Source organism: Schistocerca gregaria, chromosome 2 (assembly GCF_023897955.1).
Source record: "Schistocerca gregaria isolate iqSchGreg1 chromosome 2, iqSchGreg1.2, whole genome shotgun sequence".
Classification (NCBI taxonomy): Eukaryota; Metazoa; Arthropoda; class Insecta; order Orthoptera; family Acrididae; genus Schistocerca; species Schistocerca gregaria.
In genome coordinates this window covers 275,666,876-275,693,981 of record NC_064921.1, presented here as the reverse complement: position 1 = coordinate 275,693,981, position 27,106 = coordinate 275,666,876, and the positions used below count along the sequence as shown (strand labels likewise).

General features: G+C 43.7%; 1 protein-coding gene across 1 annotated transcript in view; it reads left to right on the top strand.

Annotated features, from left to right (window-relative positions):
* The window catches only part of LOC126336866 (NADP-dependent malic enzyme-like), a 401,213-nt gene that overhangs the window by 202,209 nt on the left and 171,898 nt on the right, over nucleotides 1-27,106 (top strand). The window contains exon 4 of the mRNA XM_050000965.1: nucleotides 555-647. Coding sequence (XP_049856922.1) covers nucleotides 555-647 — 93 coding nt within the window. The remainder of the gene's footprint in view (nucleotides 1-554; nucleotides 648-27,106) is intronic.

Below are 27,106 nucleotides of genomic sequence, written 5' to 3'. Positions count from 1 at the left end.
AAAAAAAAATGCCGGCATGGTAGCTCAGAGTGTTCGGTCAGAGAGCTGGTTGGCCTCTGTAATAAAAAACTGAGTGGAACGATCAACAAAGAACTTGAACGGATGTCATGTGACGTCCGCAATGACCAAACACAACGATCAACAACGGACAACAACAAAAAAGTCCCGGATACAGCACAAATTTTAATTTATTTCCTCTGCTTCGATCATCATCGTAGATAATAAAAAGAGACTTAACTGTCTCAGGGAAACATTTAATTATAAGAATAAGGGGTTGTTGAAGAATATGGACAGAAATGCTTACGCTAATCCACAATGATTAAATATAGATTTAATGCAAACGAACATTCCAAGAAATGGCGTTCTCGTCCTTTTACTACAAAATCAATTTTTCACACACAAATCCAGCTGAGAAACGATTCAATAAAGTTCATATTTTAAAAGTCAATATTACGTATCTAAAACGAAGCTTTACCTTTCAATCTTGTACTAGAATTAATGAAGTAAGCAAAACCGTAATAAAATACGTGTAATTTACTTACTTTGTTTTCCAGGTTACCAATGGACTTGCCTAAAGCAGAAATTCCTCAGGCAGAAGTGCCGAAGGCAGAAGTCCCCAATGGTTTCGCCGAAACTCCTAATGCAAGGTACGTACTTGCAAAAAGCTAGTGATGCTGAAAGAGTCACATTATTACAAAAATGAGTTAGCACATTCCATTAACGTAACCTCCCGATTTGTAATCTTGCATGTATAAAACGTAACTGACTTTCTAATCAATTCATCGAATCTCACTCGTCTAAAGTTTCCCGAACAAACAAATTATTCCACGCACGAATTTTTCCTTACGAGTATGGTAAAAATACGCATCAGAACAGAATTTTCCCACCTATCGGAATAGAACACAATATGTTCTTCATTCACGAGTGTATAACAGAAAAATGATTGGAGAATGGCTTTTACTTGATAATGAAAATGTTAGGCTACTTGCAAGAAATCACTTCCGCAATCCCAATTGAAAAATGTTATTAATTTTCCAGCATTGACATCAGGATGTATTAATTCCAATCACAGTGCCACATATAGGGTAACATGTAAAACTGACCACTCATTAATTACTGAAGTTTCTAATTATTTGTAAAGTTTTATCACCACCCATTGAGGATCTACATCTACATCTACATCTACATGATTACTCTGCAGTTCCCATTTAAGTGCTTGGCAGAGGGTCATCGAACCAAAAACATACTATCCCTCTACCATTCCACTCCCGAACAGCGCGCGGGAAAAACGAACACCTAAACCTATCTCTTCGAGCTCTGATTTCTCTTATTTTATTTTGATGATTATTCCTACCTATGTAGGTTGGGCTCAACAAAATATTTTCGCATTCGGAAGAGAAAGTTGGTGACTGAAATTTCGTAAATAGATCTCGCCGCGACGAAAAACGTCTTTGCTTTAATGACTTCCATCCCAACTCACATATCATATCTACCACACTCTCTCCCCTTTTACGTGATAATACAAAACGAGATGCCCTTTATTTGCACCCTTTCGATGTCCTCCGTCAATATAAAGAAGAGGTAAGCAACATATTAATTTCTTTCACGTACATTCCGTCAAATAGCCGTGAAGGGAAAACGAGAGAAACTCGAACTCACGTGGAGGTTTATTGATAGTCGTTCTTTCCATTCGCGCCGGCCGCGGTGGCCGAGCGGTTCTAGGAACTTCAGTCCGGAACCGCGTGACTGCTACGGTCGCAGGTTCGAATCCTGCCTTGGGCATGGATGTGTGTGATGTCCTTAGGTTAGTTAGGTTTAAGTAGTTCTAAGTTCTAGGGGACTGATGATGTCCGATGTTAAGTCCCATAGTGCTCAGAGTCATTTGAACCATTTTTTTTTCATTCGCTTTGCTCAAACGGAAGGGAAAAGATGGGATATTACAATGGTATCCGCTGAGTGTTCTACCTTCCAGTGCATGGACGTAAATGGAAATGTAGGAGAGTGCATATTTTGCACATAATAGATGAAAGACATCTGTTGCTCTGCAGACAGGTTGCAATGAATTTTGAATATAGTTCCGTTACAAAATAATCTAGTCTACCCTGATGCTGAGAAGGCTGACATTTTATATGAAGTCTTTAAAGAAGGAGCACTGCTTCAATGGGAGAAGGACGGACCTGTGGCACTAGTCATCTAAAGTGAACTTTATTTCTGCCGAAGTCCAGTGTACGGACCGGTTCGCCACCTCATTCCCCGTCCTGTGACGAGCTCGGAGCCTCCTTTGTTCCACATGACAAAACGACGCCAGAGCAAAGACATATACATACGGATTGCGTGCTACCTGAGAAACTGCCGAAATATGCACTTTGGATTTTGTCAGAGCAGAGCGCCCGATCATACTCTGCGATTCAGTGGGAAGTGCAGAGGCCCGACAAGAACGTGCTAGGAATTCGCCGCGCTCTAAAAGCGCTTATCTGAGATTGAAAACATTCGGACGTTTTGGCACGCCATCTATACATCCGGACATATAGAGACAGACTGACGTCTGTGTTAACTGAAATTCACCAGGGAGCGTCGGGGTGTTATTTCACAGCTAAGCTCTTGTCAATTGATCACATGTAAAAGTCCACGCTGCAATATCAGCAAAAAGTCAGCTGGTCCTTGATTGAACATCATTGCTACTCAAATGTTTCTTGTTCGATCTCCTCCTAATTCGAATAAGGTACACACAAAGCGATCAAGAGTAGCCATATACGAGGGTTGGAACTTAAATAGTGGCAACTACGAAGGTTGAAACTTTAATAGTGGCAACTATTTATTTACAGCTCGTACAAAATAGAAACGTATTTCAAAGTTTTACTGACCTACAAAGTAGTCACCAGCATTGTGTATAACCCGCTGCCAGCGATGTGAAAGTCGTAGGATACTCTTAGCAGTGACACTCGTGTTGACAATTCGAGCGGCGCGGTCTATTACCCGACGAATTTGTAGCAGTTCTGAATCGAATGCCGCGAAGTGTTTCCTTCAGTTTATAAATTGAGTTGAACTCACGAGAGCTTAAGTCAGAGGAGTGCAGTAGGTGGTATAGCACTTAGCAGCACCATCAGTCAGCTTGCACTGTACGAACTTGAGCACTGTCCTGCAAAATGATAGTCAGGTCCTGCAGAAAATGTCATCACTTGTGTCTCTGGTCGTAGGTTGTGTTCCAAATATAGTCCCCAGCACGAATCCTCCCAATGGATTAGTGTCGAGGTCCGGTGTGCCAGCCGGCCTGTGGATGGTTTTTAGGCGGTTATCCATCTGCCTCGGCGAATGCGGGCTGGTTCCCCTTATTCCGCCTCAGTTACACTATGTCGGCGATTGCTGTGCAAACACTGTCTCCGCGTACGCGTACACGATAATTAGTTTACCACGCAGACATTTGGGGCTACACTCGTCTGGTATGAGACGTTCTGTGAGGGGGTTCACTGGGGGCCGAACCGCACACAATAACCCCGTGTTCGGTGTGGAGAGGCGGTGGGTTGGGTGGACTGCTGTGGCCTGTTGTGGGGTTGTGAAACACTGAGGGCTATGGCGGGACGAAGCCTCTCTATTGTTTCTAGGTCCCCGGTAGAATACACAATACACAAGGTGGGAGTGAGTGCATCAGTGTCGTGTTTTAGGTTTCATCCTTACCGCGCACAATAGTTTTAGCCACATTCGTTCCTTCTAAAATGCATCATGGCACTGATAACCTCGAGGTTGAAAGCCCATAAAGTGACAACACACACATGCACATAGAAGACGTTTACACTTTTCACGTAAATCAGGGCGGATAAATACGAGAACAAAGTGACCTTTAAATATTTCGTTCATGTATACTGTTAACTTACAAATACAGAAATGAATTTTTAAAAGTTTCTCTTGACGAATCTATCATGCTAACGAATAGCAATTTTGGCCCATTATGTAACATGAGATACAGGGTGTTACAAAAAAGTATGGCCAAACTTTCAGGAAACATTCCTCACACACAAATAAAGAAAAGATGTTATGTGGACATGTGTCCGGAAATGCTTAATTTCCATGTTAGAGCTCATTTTAGTTTCGTCAGTATGTACTGTAGTTCCTCGATTCACCGCCATGATTTCATACGGGATACTCTACCTGTGCTGCTAGAACATGTGCCTTTACAAGTACGACACAACATGTGGTTCATGCACGATGGAGCTCCTGGACATTTCAGTCGAAGTGTTCGTACGCTTCTCAACAACAGATTCGGTGACCGATGGATTGGTAGAGGCGGACCAATTCCATGGCCTCCACGCTCTCCGGACCTCAACCCTCTTGACATTCATTTATGGGCGCATTTGAAAGCTCTTGTCTACGCAACCCCAGTACCAAATGTAGAGACTCTTTGTGCTCGTATTATGGACGGCTGTGATACAATACGCCATTCTCTAGGGCTGCATCAGCGCATCAGGGATTCCATGCGACGTAGGGTGTATGCATGTATCCTCGCTAACGGAGGACATTTTGAACATTTCCTGTAACAAAGTGTTTCAAGTCACGCTGGTAAGTTCTGTTGCTGTGTGTTTGCATTCCATGATTAATGTGATTTGAAGAGAAGTAATAAAGTGAGCTCTAACATGGGAAGTAAGCGTTTCCGGACACATGTCCACGTAACATATTTTCTTTCTTTGTGTGTGAGGAATGTTTCCTGAAAGTTTGGCCGTACCTTTTTGTAACACCTTGTATATCTGTTATAAACGTGCACCTCGAACACCTCTGGCAACTTAATGCGATGCACGGCATTTGAAGTGTGGATGAAAGTATGAACGAAGTGCTAGTGTTTTCACTGCACTAAATTTTACGTTACTGCATATCACACTGGAACTGAAGGATATTGTGACGCTATAATTTGTATCTCTTACATGTCAACATTCACGCGCTGTAAATGGAAACAAATTAGGACTGTAGAATAAAAAAAATAACGTCTTCACCTCCTTCTCCACCCTCCAGCAGCTTACCTCCACTTCATCCTATCGATGATCATGCTATGCATTAGAATCGACAGTGTCACAACCAATGATCTATAACTCGATGTGCAACAAAGTGTCTTTTGTATTATGACGCAACTATGCCCTAATTTCCGAAGAGGGTAATAGCGTGCCGACGCAGTCACTGCCATCGGGAGGCCCAGCCCGCGGCATCTGTTTGATTTCCCTAGGGCAGCGCCTTCATTATAACCCCTCACCTCAGTGGCTCTTCTCTAGATGACTACACATGGTTGCTCGGAATACATAGTAGCTACATGTCGGCGCATCTTACAGAGAAGCTACACAACATTTTTGGTTCAATAGCCACAAACTTATTCATAAATAACAGTAACAGTAGCAGCAGAAGCTAACTGTCCTTTTGTTGATTCCATTTTTTTGCTCTCATCTATCGTCTGTTATTGACCCGTCTGAAGCACTGCGTAGTTACACAAGCATCTCGTGGCCACAGGAAATTGTGACTGCTTGATGAATCTTCATAATATAATAAGAATTAATTGTGACGTAGACAAACATTTAATTTTTCATTTAATACCAGTGTGTAACTGCCAAATACCGCTGTTTCCTGCAGACCTGCCAGCATTCTGAGTTACTAGACGTTTTGTATGCCAAATAGTCGAAACACATAAGTGTTCAATGTGTGTCTGACTAAAGCGTACCAAAATGTTTCGATGCAAGTCGCTAGTTTATTTGTGTCGACTGAAGAAAAAAAAGGACATGGTGGTCCAAATGTTGAGAGACACATCTACGCATTTATGCTTTCTGACCTCAAGGCTTCTTCATTACATAGCAACATATGATGAGGGTGATCGTATTCAAAAGTGTGATTGAGGGCGCGTATGACATTAATTGCTAAACTTCACGGACTTAGCAATTTCTAATGGGAGCATTCGCTGTTTGTAACAGCATGGATTGTTAATGATATATTGTAAAGGAAGGAAGCTTGTAGGAAATACAGCTAATGCCTCAGTTGGATATGTTTCGGCGAGAAGTGTCTTGCAGCTTCTTCGGATTTATATACTTTTCATTTATTTGAAATTATTTGGCGGTCTTATAGCAAATTCAATCTGGATGGTCGTACGGAGACTTTAACCCCTTCTCTCAAAGATATGTTTTGTGTCCTAACCATTACACCACCTCTCTCGGTAATAAAGTAACAACAAAGTGCAATATTTCTACCATTCGCTTAGTATGATATTACAGTCACATAATCAATTTTCTCACAAAGTGCACTAAAGCCCTTCCCTAGTGATCTAGGGAAGGGCTTTTCTTTCCTTCGTTTCCTCATACTGACACTGCTGGTTGCTTCATTGCAGTCTGAGAAGACAATGCTCCAGCATAATGTGTACCACGTACTTTGTAGGTTCAAAGAAAACTTGAGCCTAATTTCAGGTACGTACCTTGCTAGTACAATTATAGTTGCTGGTGATTTCAATTTATCCTCGATATGTTAGCGAAAATACATGTTCAAATCCGGAGGTACGCAAAAAACATAATCTGGAATTGTACTAAATGCATTCTCTGAAAATTATTTCGAGCAGTTAGTTCATGGTCCCACACGAATAGTAAATGGTTGTGAAAACGCACTTGAGCTCTTAGCAGCAAATGATCCTGAGCTAATAACGAGCATCAAAACAGATACAGGTATTAGTGAACACAGGGTTGTCGTAGCGAGACTGAATATCGCAACTGCCAAATCCACCAAAAATTGCTGGCTCTGAGCACTATGGGACTTAACATCTAAGGTCATCAGTCCCCTAGAACTTAGAACGTAGTAAATGGTTGTGAAAACGCACTTGAGCTCTTAGCAGCAAATGATCCTGAGCTAATAACGAGCATCAAAACAGATACAGGTATTAGTGAACACAGGGTTGTCGTAGCGAGACTGAATATCGCAACTGCCAAATCCACCAAAAATTGCTGGCTCTGAGCACTATGGGACTTAACATCTAAGGTCATCAGTCCCCTAGAACTTAGAACGACTTAAACCTAACTAACCTAAGGACAACACACAACACCCAGTCATCTCGAGGCAGAGAAAATTCCTGACCCCGCCGGGAATCGAACCCGGGAACCCAGGCGCGGGAAGCGAGAACGCTACCGCACGACCAAGAGCTGCGAACCACCAAAAATAAACGAAAAATATATCTTTTCGAAAAAGCAGATAAAAATTCACTCGACGCCTCCCTGACAGTTGATTTCCACTCCTTCCAAATTCAGAATGCACGTGTAGACCAGATGTGGCTTGAATTCAAAGTGGTAGTATTGACAGCAGTTGAGAGATTAATACCAAATAAATTAACAAACGACAGTGCTGATCTTTCATGTCACACAAAACACGTCACAACACTGATGCAGGAACAATGAAAAAAACATACCAAATTCAGATGAACGCAAAACCCTCATGATTGTCGACCTTTTATAGAAGCTCGAAACTTAACGCGAACTTCAATTCCAGATGCTTATAATAGTTTCCACAACGCAACTTTGCCTCGAAACCTAACAGAAAATCCAAAGAGATTTAATCAAAGGTAAAGACCGCAAATTCAACTAAATGCCTAGGAATTACAATTTGAACAACATAAATTGGAAAGAACACACAGAAAAATTGTGTGGAAAGCGAACCAAAGAATACGTTTTATTGACAGAACGCTTAGAAGATGCAACAGATTTACTAAAGAGACTGCCTACGCTACGCTTGTCATTCCAGTTTTGGATTACTGCTGCGCGGTGTGGGGTCCTTAACAGATATAATTAACGGAGTACGTCGAGGAAGTTCAAAGAAGGGCAGCACGTTTTGTATTATCGAGAAATAGGGGAGAGACTGTCACGGACATGATACAGGATTTGGGGTGGAATTTCATTAAAACAAAGGCCTTTCTCGTTGCGGCGGGATCTTCTCACGAAATTTCAATCACCAGCTTTCTCCTCTGAATGCAACTTAGCCCTCGAATGCGAAAATATTTTGCTGACACCGACCTACTTTGGGGGAAACGATGACTATAATAAAACAATGGAAATAAGACCTCGCACGGAAAGATACAGTGGTTCGATTTTTCCATGTGCTTTTCTAGAGTGGAATAACAGACAATTATTTTAAAGGTGGTTCTATGAACCCTTTTCCAGGCATTTAAGTATGATTTGCAGAGTGGCCATGTAGATGTAGATGGAGGGAAGAAATGCTTCTTCCCTGTCTTACCACCATTTTAATCCGAGTATTTTTTCCTGGTTGACCATTCTTGCTGTTCCCTCTTTGTTCTTTTACATATTGTATACTATCCGTTTTCCCTATAATGTATATCTACGTTCTGAGGACTTCACGTATTCCTGGCGTTAAACCATGTGTAAGGATATTTTATGTGTTCTATCTTGCAAGCATTTCATTCTCCAAGAGAAGAAACGATGTCGTCTCACGGTACGTTAAAATGTGTGATCTTCTGTTGATGATGTATCTCAATTCACTTCTCTTACGATTTTCTCTAGTATGTTGTAGTGATGAGAGAGCATCACCTTGCCTCAGAGCTGAGTGAACGTAGTTCCGTAGAAAACCCTGATCTTTATGTATTGAAATGGCTTCCGTACCTGCTGCATAAGCTGCCAGTAGTCTTCTTTTATATTTCGTATTCTTACTGCATCCTACAGGTAACTGTTACGTTCACCCGGAGAGAATTTCGGCACCACTGTTACATACATCTCCGTTTGCTCTCGGTTCCAACATAGAAGCTTCAGCATACGTCCTTTATCAAGATACAAACACTGAGAGGACAAAAAAAAAAAAAAAACATAATTTGAGAAATTATGAGTCTCGCTGGGGTAATGCAGGTCCTTTGCTTATTGTGTCTAAGGAAATAAACCGTAGCTCACTTCTCTGCAAGCACCTGGAGCTTCCAACGTTATCCGTTGACTTGGCCGTGTAAGGTAATACATACGCGCAATGACATCAGACGTAGGAACTCGATGAGACTTTCCTTGGTGCTGTTTATCTTACACGTTCGTTTCGTAATTACCTACGTCGGATCAGCACACATGAATGTGATAAACACCGTTTCCTGCACGTTACACCTACCATAGTGGATCTTTCTTCCTTCTATACTCTTTACAGTTGAGTAACGAACTTCATCCCATCAATCTGTTTTAGTTCCTTTTTTTAATTGCAGCTTCAAACTCAGCGCGGTAAAAAGACAGTAAGCTGGTCATTGTGGTGCTGGGGCAACCTCACTGCCTTGTAAAGTAGTAGTTGGGAGTTCCAGTCCGCACTAGGGCGTGTGTACTGCGTGTGATCCACAAAGACACTGAATGAAAAAAAATCAAAAATTCATCAGTAATAAAACAAAGACAATGCGAATAAACGATTTTTAGATGACTACGTTACTAAACTGATATGTTGGCTGAATGGTCTAGGGAATTCAAAAAGTATAGTTTTATCGATAGTAAATGACAGTTTCACTAGTTTTCTCATGTTTCCATTTCTATGCTCAACTAACCGATTTCAGGTTACTTCCTGCAATTAAATCCGCCGTTCGAGGTGATTGATACTCTGTCTAAAACGCACGAAGATCGAGATTGAAACACGAGGCTTACTTTCCAGATTTAGTTATTCTGTAGTTTACTGAAATTATTTTAGTTGTTCCTCTGAAAAGGTTACACTTTACATGTGAATATTTGGATGGTGTGTACATGAACCTTTTAATTCGTTCCATATAACTGGAATTTGCAACTCTTTGTCGATATATAGTAGCATACAGTGCTTCTAACTCATACTCAGTAAACGGTAATCAATACGTTATAACCTGAGGATTAAGGTTTCCAGTATAATATATGTAATAAGCAAATTAAAAAGATTTTGTGATTCCAGCCATCGGGTGTACTGCATTTATTGTCAGTTCTAAATATGCACGGAATCAGGATGTATCTTCCTCACAGAGTCTCGCACTGGATTTGGAAACATAGTTTGTACTTCCTCTGTTAGTGAGAACTGCCTGAATAGTCACACCTTCACTTAAAAGTCGTCTTGCCTGTTCGCCATATCCACAATTATCACGTTTGAAGTCACTTATTTTTTTCTAGTATGAGCTGATCGTTTCACTGGAATATCGAATGGCACTCCCTCTCCTCCAGGAGTAGAACATTAACTCATGCTTGTACTCGCCTGTACTGTTTTATTATTTTATTGAATCTGGAAAGCCCTAAATGGCACATATATGTCTTTTCTACCAAAATGAAAACTATAGGTACTGTTAGTGATGGCAGACTTGGTTTCACAGTTCTAAACGTTATGCCTTCTGGAATACATAGACTTTAAATAATGGAAACAGCGCCGCAATTTATGCCGAAATGCTGTAATGCCGTAATGCCGGTTGCCTGCAATGCCATGAAGTCTGCTATAGGCAACCATTGCTTTGCGCATTACGGCAGCAACTGTGGCGCTGTCGCTATCCTTTAAAGTCTACGTATTTCTGGAGGGACAAGGCTTACAACAGTGAAAACAATTCTGCCAACACTAATTGAACCTCTAGTTTTCATTCCTGTAGAGAAAACATACACGTACCATTTTAAAAAAGACGGAAATTTGTGTTGAGAGTGACATTTGCTTACATTTATGGTTTTTGGATTTATGCCCATTGTGAGAGCCTCTAACACAGGCGCGTATCTTGGCCAAATGCATTTTTCACATTTTGTTTCGTTTCGGAAATATACACGGTGGCGGAGTTAAGTAGAAGACTTTATGTACGAAGGTTCGTACTGGCTCTCACGCGAAGAAGAGCTCTACCGAACGCAAGTTCTTTCCATCTCGTTCTCTGTCGGAATTACAAAGTGCTTGGAGATTCTGTATGTTAGAGCTCTGTCAATTCGTGAGCAACTTCATACTGGATTTATATTAATCTTAGATACGATGTCGGTGTTAATCTATTAGCGTACCACAGGTTAAAAAAAAAAAAAAAAAAAAAAAAAAAAAAAAAAAAAAAAAAAACGAAAAATTTATTTTGAAACGCTGGCCCGTGTAAGTGGAAAGCGGTCGATGATATTTTAAGCGCTAGATTTGTTTTCTATGACGCCTTTTCCTGAACAGTACAAACATGGGTTGTTGGCAACTGATTCGCGTGGACAACATGTAACACAAATTTTCAAATGTCACCAATAGGTAGTACATCTTTGTTTATGTAAAACAGCTGAGTCCAAGTAACTCACATTCAGTGAATTTATTTCGAACAAGTGTAAGTTTTGAGAATTATTTTCTGAAAGACTTTAGAGTTTCACAGAGGTGAAAACTGGATGATAAAATGGTTGGTTCAAAATGGCTCTGAGCGCTATGGGACTTAACATCTGAGGTCATCAGTCCTCTAGAACTCAGAACTACTTAAATCTAACTAACCTACACACATCCATGACCTAGGCAGGATACGAACCTGCGACCGTAGCGGTCGGGCGGTTCCTGACTGAAGCGCCTTGATCCGCTCGATCACAACAGCCGGCAAATGGTTGGTCAAGAAGATAAAACAAGCTTTTGAAATTTGGTGCTACTGAACAATGTTGGAGATTATGTATGTCGAGTTGATAAATAGTAAGGAGGTACTGAGTCGAATTGGAGAGGAAAGTATTTTGTGGCAGAATGCAACTATAAAAAGAGGTCAGTTAACAGGACACATTTTGAGGCACTAAGGAATCGTTAATTTGGTTAGGGACAAAGTGGGGTGTCGGAGGAGGAAGGTAGAAATTATAGAGGAAGACCAAGGCTTGACTACAATAAGCAGGTTCCAATGAGCGTAGGTTGCAGCACTAATGCAGAGATAAGGGGACTTACAGAGGGTAGACTAGCGTAGAGTGCTGCATGAAACATGTCTTCGGACTGAAGACAACAACAAATAAAGGACTCATCATTCAACGCTGGGAATATAAATAACCCATGCGCTATAACAGAACACGAACTTGATTCTTGAAATGATAACGCGTTTTACGCACATCCAAAAACGGTTTCCATCACCTCGGTTCCCAGAACTCCTGAAGATAGACGTTGAATGTGGATGTTGTATCACAGACACAGTCCCTTTGTCTGTTTAGAGACGTCATTAACCCCCCCCCCCCCCAAAGGTGTAAGCAACCATGCGTGAGCAGTGCCTATTAGACAGAGGGGGTCCGACAGACGATCAGTGCCAGTCACTCCACCAGAAAGGAGGTACACGACTCGTGTTGTCTGTAGTTCAACCATGCCTAGACGGTCAATACGTTTCGATCGCGTCCGCATTGTTACTTTGTGCCAGAAAGAGTTACCAACAAGGGAAGTGTACAGGGGTCTCGATGTGAACCAAAGCGAAGTTGTTTGGATATGAAGGAAATACAGAGAGACAGGAACTGTCGATGACATGCCTCGTTCAGGCCGCCCAAGGGCTACTACTGCAGTGGATGACCGCTACCTACGGCTTATGGCTCAGAGGAACCCAGACAGCAACGCCACCATGTTCAATAATGCTTTTCGTGCAGCCACAGAGCGTCGTGTTATGACTCAAACCGTGCACAATAGGCTCCATGATGGGCAACTTCGCTCCCGACGTCCATGGTGAGGTCCATCTTTGCAACTACGACACCATGCTGCGAGGTACACATGGGCCCAACAACATGCCAAACGGACCGTTCAGGATTGGCATCACGTTCTCTTCACCGATGAGTGTCGCAAATGTTTTCAACCAGATAATAGTCGGAGACGTGTTTGGAGGCAATCATGGTCATTCTTAACGCCACAGGCACACTGTCCAGCGAGAGCAGCAAAGTGGACGTTTCCTACTGTTTTGGAGTGGCATTATGTGGGGCCCACATACGTCGTTGGTGGTCATGGAAGGCACCGTAACGGCTGTACGATACGTGAATGTCATCCTCCGACCGATAATGCAACCATATCGGCAACATATTGGCGTGGCATTCCTCTTCATGGGCGACGATTAGCGCCACCAACGTGCAATTCTTGTGAATGATTTCCTTAATGATAACGACATCGCTCTACTAGGGCGACCAGCATGTTCTCCAGACATGAAGCATATCGAACATACCTGGGATAGATTGAAAAGTTCTGCTTATGGACGCCGTGACCCACCAACCACTCTGAGGAATGTACGTCGAATCGCCGTCGAGGAGTGGGACAATCTGGACCAACAGTGCTTGATGAACTTGTGGATAGTATGCCACGACGAATACAGGCATTCATCAATACAAGAGGAAGTGCTACTGCGTATAAGGGGTACCGGTGTTTACAGCAATCTGGACCACCACCTCTGAAGGTCTCGCTGTATGGTGGTACAACATGTAATGTGTGGTTTTCATGAGCAATAAAAAGGGAGGAAATGATGTTTAAGTTGATCTCTGTTCTAATTTTCTGTACAGGATCCGGAACTCTAGGAAACGAGGTGATGCAAAAAATTTTTGTGGTGTGTCAATTTGCAATTTATAGCGACGAATTAGAGAGGTTATTCTTCTTCAGCAAAGTATCTGTCACGTAAAATTCATTCCTGGGCAAGTAGTAAGACGTCCTCGGACAAAAATCGCAAAATGCCTCAAGAAGGTTAGTATAAAGTGCAACAGATTTGGACATATCAGACAACTTAATATCCGTACACATTTGAAGAAGTAGGATTCTTACAGTTTTAAAATTTTGTTTCAGGGATTCCACTTTTCGGTGTGGATTAAATTAGAAATCCCAGATTTGCTAAATAAGGCCAGGTTTAACCATTAGATGACCCTACAAAGAATTCTGGAGCAGCTACCTCGAGAGCAATGCACGAGGGAAACCTCACCGACGTTAAGTGCTTTTCTCGAGAGGAAAGTGTGACGAGGTGCTTTTGCTCTGATTCACGCTCTGATGGCGTGCCTGTCACCTCCGCACAAACTATTGTGAAAATATTATCTCGTCAGAGGTATCGCTGTTCCTCCAGAGCAGTGTGTGATGCCACTGTTACGCAAAAGGCTTCCCTTAATCATGTTATGTAACTGACAAGCAGAAAAGGCAGAATCAGCAGTTCTCACAACGTCATGGTCAACTACACAGCATATTCCTCACGGAGGCAGTGTCTTCTGCCGCTACTCCAGGAGAAAACAGGCTTACATCTTTTGCATCAATTATTCGTAACCAAAAGCTGCTGGGGATGCGAGAAATGAAACAAGTTCACTTAGGAGCAACAGAAATGAAATTTATGGTGTCTAAATGAACTATGCGAATAAAAAGTTTAAATAAAGTTGGTGGCAATTAGACGGTGCACGATCAACAAACAGTGAAACGTTGATGAATCACGATTTATGATTTTTCACCAGTCATCCACAATTCACTGAGGAATCTCACACTCGTGGACCGGAATCAGTTCCTGGACTGCAGATGGTATTAACCAAGATCTGCTCTCGACACACTTAAAGAAGACCTCCAGCGATGTTGTCGATTCGGTATTTAATTTGGTTGGGGGGGGGGGGGGGGGGAGGGGGACTATGTCATTAGCAATATTTTAAAAAATTTTATTTTAAAAAATTTATTTTAAAAAATTCTGCAATTCTGCAGTTATCTATGAAATTTTTCAATAAAATGTTTCATACACATTCAACAAAACGTCTTTACGTATTGGCAGTGTAAATAGACATACAGGGTTATTCAGCTGCCCATAACGGCGTCGTTTTCTGCAACGCGCAAAGTTATACCTAGCCTTCAAAAACTACACACGAGATTTACATACTCTCTCGCTCGCTACGCTCGAAGTATCACTCCTACAGAAAAGATATACAGGACACTTTTGTAGGAAACCTGACGCTAGTGAGAAATACTGGAGATTATGTGTATAGAATGGATAAACAGCGAGGAGTTACCGAGTCGAGTTTGTAGGAAATTTAATGTTATTAAATTTTGCGCTGGGATACGTTTTGCTGGAGGCTCGGTTTTCGAGCTATTCAAGAGAAATGTACAAAAGTAACCTTCAAAGGCACCTCCACGCTACACTCATCCCTCACCCGTCATGGTTTCCAGCATGTTTCTCGGGGCACTCCCTCCTACCACTGTACAAAAATTTTCGGCCACTCGAACTATTCCCGATTTTCGATCTTTGTCGGTCTCTATTAACTGGCCCTAGGCGGCTGTTTCGTTAACATTACTAATTTAAACGTGCCTGTGTGATTAGTGAAAGACTTTAGTAAACGTTACGCTAAAACTAGTTACGTTGGTAATTCAGTCCAAACTAATCTCTTTCAAGGACAGCAGTTCCTTAGTCAGAAGGCCTGACGAATACAACGATGTAATGGTTTATTTTATGCTGTTAAAATTCACAAAATTATTAGGTAAAATTTACGTAAACATCAATTTTACGATATGCAACTGCTCGTCTAAAACGGTGGCGTAATAAGGCGAGCCAACTAAGACAGAAAGAAAGTCGAATGTGGGAAATAAGTCGCGCAGTCGCAATATTTTGTACATTGGTACATACTAGAACTACATACTAGAAATTCTGACCGGCGGGGGCTGCGAGTGCGAGTGGGGGTGCGTTTGAAGTTTACTTTTGTACGTTTTTCTTGATTATCTCGAAAACTGCAGCCTCTGATGAAACCGTATCCCAGTACACAGTTTAACTACATTAAGTGTTCTGCAAAAAGGTCCTGTTCATTTTTTTCTGTAGGACTAACAGTTTGAGCATAGTGAGCGAGACAATATGAAAATCTCGCGCATGGGTTTTGAAGGTCCAGATATAACATTGCGCTGCGTAAAACAACATCTGTAGGAGCAACTGAACCAACTTGTATATTTAAAATTTTGATAAAACTGTTCAGAAAATATAAGTGGCTGACTGATTAACAGGGCGAACTAGCCATCTTGATACACTTTTAGATCTCCGTCCAGTCAAGTCTGGACGAACGGCTCAGACACCAGGCCAGATTTTAAAAGTTAAGATACAGACGTCTCACTGCCACATAAAATCCAACGGCTTTGCCTCACTGGTTTCATCTGTTCTCGGCAGATCATCGAAGTTACACAATGTCGGGCGTGAGTAGTACTTGAATGGGTAATCACCTGGGTACGTCACGTGCTGTTGGCTGCTTTCCCTTTGACGTTACGGCAAAGGGGAAGTGAGTTGGTGGGTAAAGTTCCTAATCACCAGCCTTTGCGCCAATGTCCTGTATTAAATTTCAAACCTCTCCGCAGTGCCTCATGACGTGAGCGCTTCTGACACTGTCCATGGTGATCCATCCGTCGGATGGGGACGTTAAGCTCGGCGCTCCCTTTGGTGCTTTCACGGAGGAGTAGGCTCTGTTCTCTGTGCTCAGCCTCTCCTTCATCTCATTACCATCCAAAACCAACATGACACCACACTACTCTCTCTCTCTCTCTCTCTCTCTCTCTCTCACACACACACACACACAGACACACACACACACACACACACACATTTTGTGAAATAAAAGTGCCGTTGTGTGCGAAGGAAGGAGAAATCTTTCCAATTAGGCGGCTGAATCTGGCCTTTGGCTGATTCTGTACAAAGGTTGCCTTTGTATAAGTTTATTTTATAAATTCTTAATAAAGAGGGGCGGGTGCCACCTTGGCTTTAGCCGAACTCTAGGGAGAGGGGGGGGGGGCGCTTAGATGGATTATTTGCCGTTTTATTCATGTCTGTGTCAATGTCACATCTCCCCCCCCCCCCCCCCCAGTCTCTCGCCAGTGATCACGGCACAGGAGGGCTCAAAAGAAGAGAGCTGAAGGAACATTAGCACCTTTGTTGCTTCGGATCACGTTCATAATATTTCTTGGAATACTATTCAACGGGAACTAGTGGTTCCAATCTGCACACGAGAGCAAAAATTGCGGTCACGCTGCACTTCAAAGGGGTGCGATCCCGTTCCACATCTACATCTACATCGATACTGCGACGTGACGGTGTGTGGCGGAGGGTATCGTGAGTACCTCTATCGGTTCTCCCTTCTGTTCCAGTCTCGTATTGTTCGTGGAAAGAAAGATTGTTGGTATGCCTGTGTGTGGGCCCTAATCTCTGTGATTTTATCCTCATGGTCTCTTCGCGAGATATACGTAGGAGGGAGTAATATACTGATTGACTCCTCGGTGAAGGTATGTTCTCGAAACTTCAACAAAAGCCCGAACCGAGCTACTCAGCGTCTCTCTTGCAGAGTCTTCCACTGGAGTTTATCTATCATCTCCGTAACGCTTTCTCGATTACTAATTGATACTGTAACGAAGTGCGCTGTTCTCCATTGGATCTTCTCTATCTCTTCTATCAACCCTATCCGGTACGGATCCCACACTGGTGAGCAGTATTCAAGCAGTGGGCGAACAGGTGCAATGTAAGATACTACCTTTGTTTTCGGATTGCATTTCCTTAGCATTCTTCCAATGAATCTCAGTCTGGAATCTGCTTTACCGACGATCAATTTTATGTGGTCATTCCATTTGAAACGTCCCCTTTGAAAAATTATACAAGACTGTGTTTAAACTGACACTCAGTACTTTTAGCGCAACACAATCTGACTTTCAAAAATCCCTACAAAAGAATGGACGTGACTAACATTAACCTATATGTTTCACTAATCACTTACCGCACAAAAATCTTGGTTACTCGAACTACTGCAATACAGCGAGCGCCACTACTGTCAGCTAAATAAAAGATTCAAACTACGGAAGGCACTAACTACTGATAGGCATAGTTAGCAAATGAAAGATTTTAATAGAGAACAAACAATGTATGTACCTTACTAGTGTTCAAAAGTCATAATGTATATAGCAGTTCATTACATACAGTCTTACAAATTTCAAAACTCCGCCATCTCTCTCCCCACATCCATCACTGCTGGCGGCTCACCTCCAACTGCGCAACGCTACGCGCTGTTAACATCTAGCTGCCCAACACTACAATGGCAGACAACAATGCAAACTAGCCACAGCCAGTGATTTTCATACAGATCGCTACGTGGCGTTACCAATAAGGAAACCTAAATAGCCTACTTACACATTTTAAGTCACTCCTAATGCCTCCTCTTAGATAATTGATGGAATTAACTGCTTCCAGTTCCTGGCCTGCTATATTGTAGCTAAATGATAAAGGATCTTTCTTTCTATGTATTCGCAGCACATTACACTTGTCTACATTGAGATTCAACTGCCATTCCCTGAACCATGCGTCTACGTCTACATCTACATGACTACTCTGCAATTCACATTTAAGTGCTTGGCAGAGGGTTCATCGAACCACAATCATACTATCTCTCTACTATTCCACTCCCTAACAGCGCGCGGGAAAAACGAACACCTAAACCTTTCTGTTCAAGCTCTGATTTCTCTTATTTTATTTTGATGATCATTCCTACCTATGTAGGTAGGTGGGCTAGTAAGTCAATTCGTTGCAGATCCTCCTACATTTCAGTACAATTTTCCATTGACACAAACTCTCGATATACTTCAGCATCATCTGCAAAAAGCCTCAGTGAACTTCCGATGTTATCCACAAGGTCATTTATATCTATTGTGAATACCAACGGTCCTACGACACTCCCCTGCGGCACACCTGAAATCACTCTTATTTCGGAAGACATGTCTCTGCAATGGGATGCAGCCCTACAATGTGCTTAGAGAAGTGTTGATTCGCCCAGCGGCGACAGTAGTGTCAAAGGATGTTATGAACGTCTCTCTGTTGTGCATCGCACTGCTAACTATCGTTTTCAACCGCGAAATTTGTGGGAATCGACGTCCCAAGGAAAGGGGTAATTTCGTTGATTCCCTTCATGCCATCCCATGAGGCTTTTTCGTGTCAAATCTGAGCGGCGGTGAGTCTGTAATGTTTTTCTCCGCCACTCATACACAATCGCGTGATTTCAACGCTCGGCTCCGGGGTTCTGGCCTCTATCGCAGAGGCGTCAAAAGAAGAGGTGATACTGATAAGAATGGCTGTGACAACGTTATCATCGTGTGACACGTCCGCGTTGGCGTCGGAAAAAATTGTGCTGAAACTTAATGTCATTGTGACATAATTAAGCCACCTTACATATCAATGAACTCCTGGCTCTGTTTTTCTTTTCCATGTGTCGACACCTTGTCGTTCAAAGCGTTGTCGAGACCGAGGGTGACGTCTCAGGGAGCCACGTTTTTGCACCACCACAGAGAAAGCTTATAGGCACCTTCGAGCCAAATTTCAAACTTTTACGTCGCAATGTGATCCAAAAACAAAAACGACGCATTGCACTGCTAACTATCGTTTTCGACAGCGAAACGTGTGGGAATCGACGCTTTAATTCTGTTGCGCAGTATGTTTGCAACAGTGGATGGAAGTAGCAACCAACAACCCCTCAAATTTGGCAGCTTTATGTGATCTAATGATCCATGAATGGTCTGCATATCGGCATGGTGTACCTGACGAAACTTGTAAAACTTGTGGATTCTCTGCCTCATCCAACTGACACCATTTATAAAGATTAATTTTAATTTTTAATAACCAACACCCCCAGTTGCACCGTTTACCTAGAATTTACCTAGGTTTCAGTCGGGATAACCCAACCTTCTTCGGAATAACAGTAACTACCGTTTGTCCACAGTGGATATCGTCAAGCTAAAACTACAAATCCAGAAATTATCGTCAGACTGTAAAAACGTATGTGGCACTGCCTCGCCCCCACTTCGCGACCACGATGCGGCAGCCACGAGTGCTGTACTGGAACTCTATTTATAAAGGCTGGAGGCGGTGTTGCGTGATTATAACGTGCTGTCTCCAGGGATGGCTAATTTCCGTCTGGCGTGGTTAGTTTTTGCAGATGCCAGAGTTACTTGGGATACCCTGTATAGAAATACCAAGTTGGGGGCAGTCACTTAAGACCTGCAATTGAACTGTAATTTGCCCAGATGTGGATGAGCTTCACTGAAACGCAGGGTAAACGCGCCGAACATTGTGAAAACAACTAACTTGTCGGGGCTTAGAGTGAAAATATACCGTAGTAAAGGAAGAAGAAAAGTTTTAATGTAAATTTGGTAATCTATTTTTGCAGATTTTTTTTTCTTTTTTACTGTACTAATTGTCTCCTTTTAAAGCCATCAGGGATGTGTGAAGTCGTACCTAAATACCAGAGAGCGCCTGTTGCATCACGAAGAGCATTATAGCGTGACGTCCTCGCCTGTAATCACATACCGCGGGCGACAGGGAAAGCGAGAACCGCGTAACGAGGTAGTGAGCCGGTGCGAGCACACCTGGCGAAAGTGCCCGGCATGCACGAGCGGCGACGAGGGGCCGCCGGCCTCTGGTCAAACTACTGCTGCAGCTGGCACCTGTCTGGCGTCCTAACACCAAATGCGATCCTGCTCTCAACGAGGACACTGTTTCCTTCACTACCAGACACGTACATTTTCGGTCCATTTGCTCTCAAGCGAAGTGATCTCCTGTGGCACTCCTTCGACATGGCGGGATGCCTGAAACGTAAGTACAGCGGACAAAAAAAAAAATGTCAGCTAGGAGACATCACGCTAATACTGCGTAACGCCGCCTTCAGCCTTGCTAATGGCTTCAGGAACAGAGTCCACAAGTTTCTTCAGGTATGTCGTATCCAGCTGAAGCCACTCACTGATGATACCTTGTTTCTAGATTTACAGAAGCCTCTTGAAACCATATCACAATAGCGGCTTCTGATGACACTACGTGCCACTAAATTCTTGGTTCAAATGGTTCAAATGGCTCTGAGCTCTATGGGACTTAACATCTATGGTCATCAGTCCCCCAGAACTTAGAACTACTTAAACCTAACTAACCTAAGGACAACACACAACACCCAGCCATCACGAGGCAGAGAAAATCCCTGACCCCGCCGGGAATCGAACCCGGGAACCCGGGCGCGGGAAGCAAGAACGCTACCGCACGACCACGAGATGCGGGCACTAAATTCCTGAATTTCTCTCAGAATGGTCACAGTTGACAGTAGATAACACGAAGTAAACCAGTGAAACCGAAGTTATACCTGAGGTTCCCCAAGGAAAACGATATAGACTCTCTTCTTTTATTAATATATACATTCCTGGAAATTGAAATAAGAACACCGTGAATTCATTGTCCCAGGAAGGGGAAACTTTATTGACACATTTCTGGGGTCAGATAGATCACATGATCACACTGACAGAACCACAGGCACATAGACACAGGCAACAGAGCATGCACAATGTCGGCACTAGTACAGTGTATATCCACCTTTCGCAGCAATGCAGGCTGCTATTCTCCCATGGAGACGATCGTAGAGATGCTGGATGTAGTCCTGTGGAACGGCTTGCCATGCCATTTCCACCTGGCGCCACAGTTGGACCAGCGTTCGTGCTGGACGTGCAGACCGCGTGAGACGACGCTTAATCCAGTCCCAAACATGCTCAATGGTGGACAAATCCGGAGATCTTGCTGGCCAGGGTAGTTGACTTACACCTTCTAGAGCACGTTGGGTAGCACGGGATACATGTGGACGTGCATTGTCCTGTTGGAACAGCAAGTTCCCTTGCCGGTCTAGGAATGGTAGAACGATGGGTTCGATGACGGTTTGGATGTACCGTGCACTATTCAGTGTCCCCTCGACGATCACCAGAGGTGTATGGCCAGTGTAGGAGATCGCTCCCCACACCATGATACCGGGAGTTGGCCCTGTGTGCCTCTGTCGTATGCAGTCCTGATTGTGGCGCTCACCTGCACGGCGCCAAACACGCATACGACCATCATTGGCACCAAGGCAGAAGCGACTCTCATCGCTGAAGACGACACGTCTCCATTCGTCCCTCCATTCACGCCTGTCGCGACACCACTGGAGGCGGGCTGCACGATGTTGGGGCGTGAGCGGAAGACGGCCTAACGGTGTGCGGGACCGTAGCCCAGCTTCATGGAGACGGTTGCGAATGGTCCTCGCCGATACCCCAGGAGCAACAGTGTCCCTAATTTTCTGGGAAGTGGCGGTGCGGTCCCCTACGGCACTGCGTAGGATACTACGGTGTTGGCGGGCATCCGTGCGTCGCTGCGGTCCGGTCCCAGGTCGACGGGCACGTGCACCTTCCGCCGACCACTGGCGACAACATCGATGTACTGTGGAGACCTCACGCCCCACGTGTTGAGCAATTCGGCGGTACGTCCACCCGGCCTCCCGCATGCCCACTATACGCCCTCGCTCAAAGTCCGTCAACTGCACATACGGTTCACGTCCACGCTGTCGCGGCATGCTACCAGTGTTAAAGACTGCGATGGAGCTCCGTATGCCACGGCAAACTGGCTGACACTGACGGCGGCGGTGCACAAATGCTGCGCAGCTAGCGCCATTCGACGGCCAACACCGCGGTTCCTGGTGTGTCCGCTGTGCCGTGCGTGTGATCATTGCTTGTACAGCCCTCTCGCAGTGTCCGGAGCAAGTATGGTGGGTCTGATACACCGGTGTCAATGTGTTCTTTTTTCCATTTCCAGGAGTGTATAATGATTTAGGAGACAGTCTAACCAACTCCCTTAGATTGTTTGCAAATCTTACCACCGATTACCGTATAGTAAAGTCATCAGATGGTCAAAACAGAGATTTAGACATGCAAGGTGCGAAAAGTAACAATTTCCCCTGAATAATAATAAAACATGAGGTCCTTCCATAAGAAGTTAATAATTTTCTTAAATTTCTGTTACAAATCTAAATGTTGTCAATTCAACTAAATATTCTTGATGATGAGATACGTTAATGCATCTAGATTTACCAGGAAAATACACTGTCCAGTCATAAGACTATTAATAATGGGCAACCAACACTGTACAATCGCAATAAAGTCATGAGATGTTCAATTGACTCTTGTATTAAAACATGTTACGCGTTTCGGGATTACACCCATCTTCAGACATTACAAACTTCAACTCCCTCCTAACCAACAAGGCGCACAGCCTTGACAATCAAAGAAAGTGTCGAACATATGTTATTCGACACTTTCTTTGAGAGTCAAGGCTGTACGCCTTGTTGGTTAGGAAGGAGTTGACCTTTGTGATGTCTAAAGATGGGTGTAATCCCGAAACGCGTAACATGTTTTAATAAAAGAGTCAATTGAACATCTCATGACTTTATTGCGATTGTACAGTGTTGGTTACCAATTATTAACATAAAAATGATCGCAGGCCACAGACGGGATTTTATGTCCTGTATATCAGTCATATTAATGTGACCACCCATCAAAAGCGTGAATAGCCACCTTTTGCAGCGCTGACGGCTGCGAGATGTGTGGGAAGAGAGTTAGTGAGGTTTTGGAAGGTACAGCCAGGGATGTGGACCCATGCCGACTCCTGTGCTGTGGCCAGCTGAGTTAGGTTTCTCGGTTGAGGATCCATGGCGCGAACAGCCCGATCGAGGCGGTACCACAGATTCTCGACTACTTTTAAATCTGGGGACTTTGGTGGCCAGGAAAGTATGGTAAATTCATACTGATGCTCTACGGACCACGCACTACACTGTGAGCTGAGTGACACGTTGCATTGTCCTGCTGGTAGATGCCAACGTGCTGAGGAAAAATAAACTGCATGCAGGGTGAACATGGCCTCCAGAGATAGATGCATACTTGTGTTGACCCATTATGCCTTCCACAATGACGAAATCAGCCAGGGTATGCCCTCCGGCATGGACTCTTCTGATGATTTTTGCAAGGTGTTTGCTTCCAGGTGTTTCACGCCGTACACACCAACGGCCATGTGTTAGATGAAACAAACATAAGATTCTTATCAAAAGGCCGCCCTTCGCCACTCAGTGAACACCCAGTCGCACTATTGGGAGGCAAACTGCAGCCTTCGTCGCCGATAAACAGCAGTCAGTATGGTTGCATAGTTCAAATGGCTCTGAGCACTATGGGACTTAACATCTGTGGTCATCAGTCTCCTAGAACTTAGAACTACTTAAACCTAACTAACCTAAGGACATCACACACATCCATGCCCGAGGCAGGATTCGAACCTGCGACCGTAGCAGTCACGCGGTTCCGGACTGAGCGCCTTAACTGCGAGACCACGGCGGCCGGCGTGGTTGCATGAACTAGGCGCTTGCTCCAGAGGCTCACACGGAGCAACGTTCGCTGTACTGTTTTTGAGGAGACGCTGTTCGTAGCTCCTTGGTTTATCTGGGCGGTCAGTTGCTCAACAGTTGTACGTCTGTTTGCCCGTAGACATCTCCGCCGCCTTTCACCCCTGTCAGCTAAGGCCCGCGATGCAACTCAGTTGTCTCGGCGCCGATTTAGCCATGCACGACATAATATAACCAGGGCTACACACGTGTGGTTTATAAACTTTGCGTTTCAGATATGCTTCCGCCCTTGGCACAAAAGCTGATGATCATGCTCTTTTTGATGACAGATAAATCGCTCCGTTTGCGCATTACAACACCTGGTCTGTTTTCCGCCTTCCCCAACACACTTTATACAGGATGTTACAAAAAGGTACGGCCAAACTTTCAGGAAACATTCCTCACAAACAAATAAAGAAAAGATGTTATGTGGACAGGTGTCCGGAAACGCTTAATTTCCATGTTAGAGCTCATTTTAGTTTCGTCAGTATGTTTTTCCACCTACGTTCAATGGAGCACGTTATCATGATTTCATACGGGATACTCTACCTGTGCTGCTAGAACATGTGCCTTTACAAGTACGACACAAGATGTGGTTCATGCACGATGGAGCTCCTGGACATTTCAGTCGAAGTGTTCGTACGCCTCCACGCTCTCCTGACCTCAACCCTCTTGACTTTCATTTATGGGGGCATTGAAAGCTCTTGTCTAGGCCACCCCGGTACCAAATGTAGAGACTCTTCGTGCCCGTATTGTGGAAGGCTGTGACACGATACGCCATTCTCCAGGGCTGCATCAGCGCATCAGGGATTCCATGCGACGGAGGGTGGATGCATGTATCCTCGCTAACGGAGGACATTTTGAACATTTCCTGTAACAAAGCGTTTGAAGTCACGCTGGTACGTTCTGTTGCTGTGTGTTTCCATTCCATGATTAATGTGATTTGAAGAGAAGTAATAAAATTAGCTCTAACATGGAAAGTAAGCGTTACCGGACACATGTCCACATAACATATTTTCTTTCTTTGTGTGTGAGGAATGTTTCCTGAAAGTTTGGCCTACCTTTTTTGTAACATCCTGTGTACCCTCCGCTGCTAGTGCTGCCACCTGCCGTCTGTGAGTGGTTCTTGCACGTTGACTTCGAGCATACGTGGTGGTCACATTCATTTGACTCGATCCTCTAGGAGGTGTAATAAATCTAATACATCGGCTGGTATCCTGAGCAGACAGATCTGACGGAGGATACAGAAAAATTCAAAGAAGGCCGTTCACTTTGTATTTTCATGAAACATTGGATGTGCGTCACGGATATGATGCGCTAAAACAAAAACGATTTGCATTACAACGAGAACTTTCCACGGAATCTCAACTTTTTCAACGTCTGCAAACGACCACAGAACCCGCACTACGCATTCCATAAAGCGCTTTCAAGCGCCTCATCGGTCCTTCGGTGCACTTGACGCCTTGTATCATTCGAAAGAAGGGCAAAACTCGAGTGTGACACTTGAGCATCGGCCACACAGCCCTGATCTCTCCACATGCCATTATCATGCCTTCGGTCGCTTACAAAAATCCTTGAAGGGTCGAGGATTCCCGTCGGACGAGAATGTGCAGCAGGCGGTTACTAACTTTTTCACGCAGAGGGACCCTGCGTTTTAGCAAAGGGTATCTTCAACACAGTGTGACGGTGTGATGATTGCCTCAATGTTCAAGGCGATTTTGCCTGATTGGAACACCGATTCTGGACTGTACGACTTTCGGTAGGAAACTTGATCGCCCCTTATATTTTTTCTATTACTGTTATTGTGCCGTGTTATATGGCTTCGAATGGTACACCATTTCTTGTAGACTGGTTGGTCATTCCGCTTTGATACAGAAACAAATCAAACATAACTCACGGAGTGGTCATGATCACATCAGAATACACGCTAAGAAAAAAAAAGCAAAAGAAAGAAATAGACGCATCACGAAGGAATTATTCGAATGAGAAAGAAAGCCGTAGATGTGATGCACATTTAAAGACAAATTATTACATTTTCAGAAAAAATTTGATTACTTATTCAAGAGAAAGAGCTTCACATGCTGAGAAAGTCAATAACTCGGTGGTCCATCTCTGGCCCTTAGGGAAGCGTTAATTTTTACGTACCAATTGGACAGAATTTGGCACGATATCCCACAGGACATCGAGCTCCACCAATCAGTGCCAAGCCGAACGAGTGATTGCATAAGGGCCGGAGGTGGACCAACGCGTTATTTATGAAGCTCTTACTCTTAAATAAATGATTCAGCTTTTCTGAAACTGTAACAATTTTTTGTCTGTACATGTACCGATTTCCGTCCCATTCGGATAATTCGTTCGTGATGCGTCTTTCTTTTTGTGTCAGAGTACACGATAGTTCCATTCTGCCATTCTGTACCGTCCCCACGTCGAATCATCTTACTGCGCTGATTCCATACAACCGACAGGCAGATTAACACTTCTTCACTGCCGTGACTCAAAGCCGTTTTTTTACCAATTCTACACCAAAGCGCTCTGTATGGTCTTTCGAAGGGGTGACTACTATTTTGCCCAATGATCTTATGTCCACAACGGAAAATTTACATTTCCAATACGCAGTCACCTCAGATGCGCTTTTGTGCACATGTTAGTAACGCGCGGTGAAGTCTGACCGTTAATAAAGGTAGGTTGGTACCTGTGACAAGCTTGCATGTCTGCAATACAGTTGATAAGGAAGAAGACTTAGGGGCGTACACACATAATTCCTTATTACCAAGTTTCATGTCATCGCAGTGGCGCACAATGTAAAGGTCTCAGTAGCGAGAACTGAGTGTCTACCCGTACTTTCTTGTATTCCAGTCTCACCTAAATTATAACGCAGAAGCAGTACTACTCTTCATCAGCACGCATTACAGGTATGCATACAATAACCGACACATCATCAGCGGCTAGAAGAAAGGCCTTGGCAGACCACGTATTGTCAGGCTGAGCCAAGAATAGCAGTGCGAAATAATTGCATTTTCCCAACG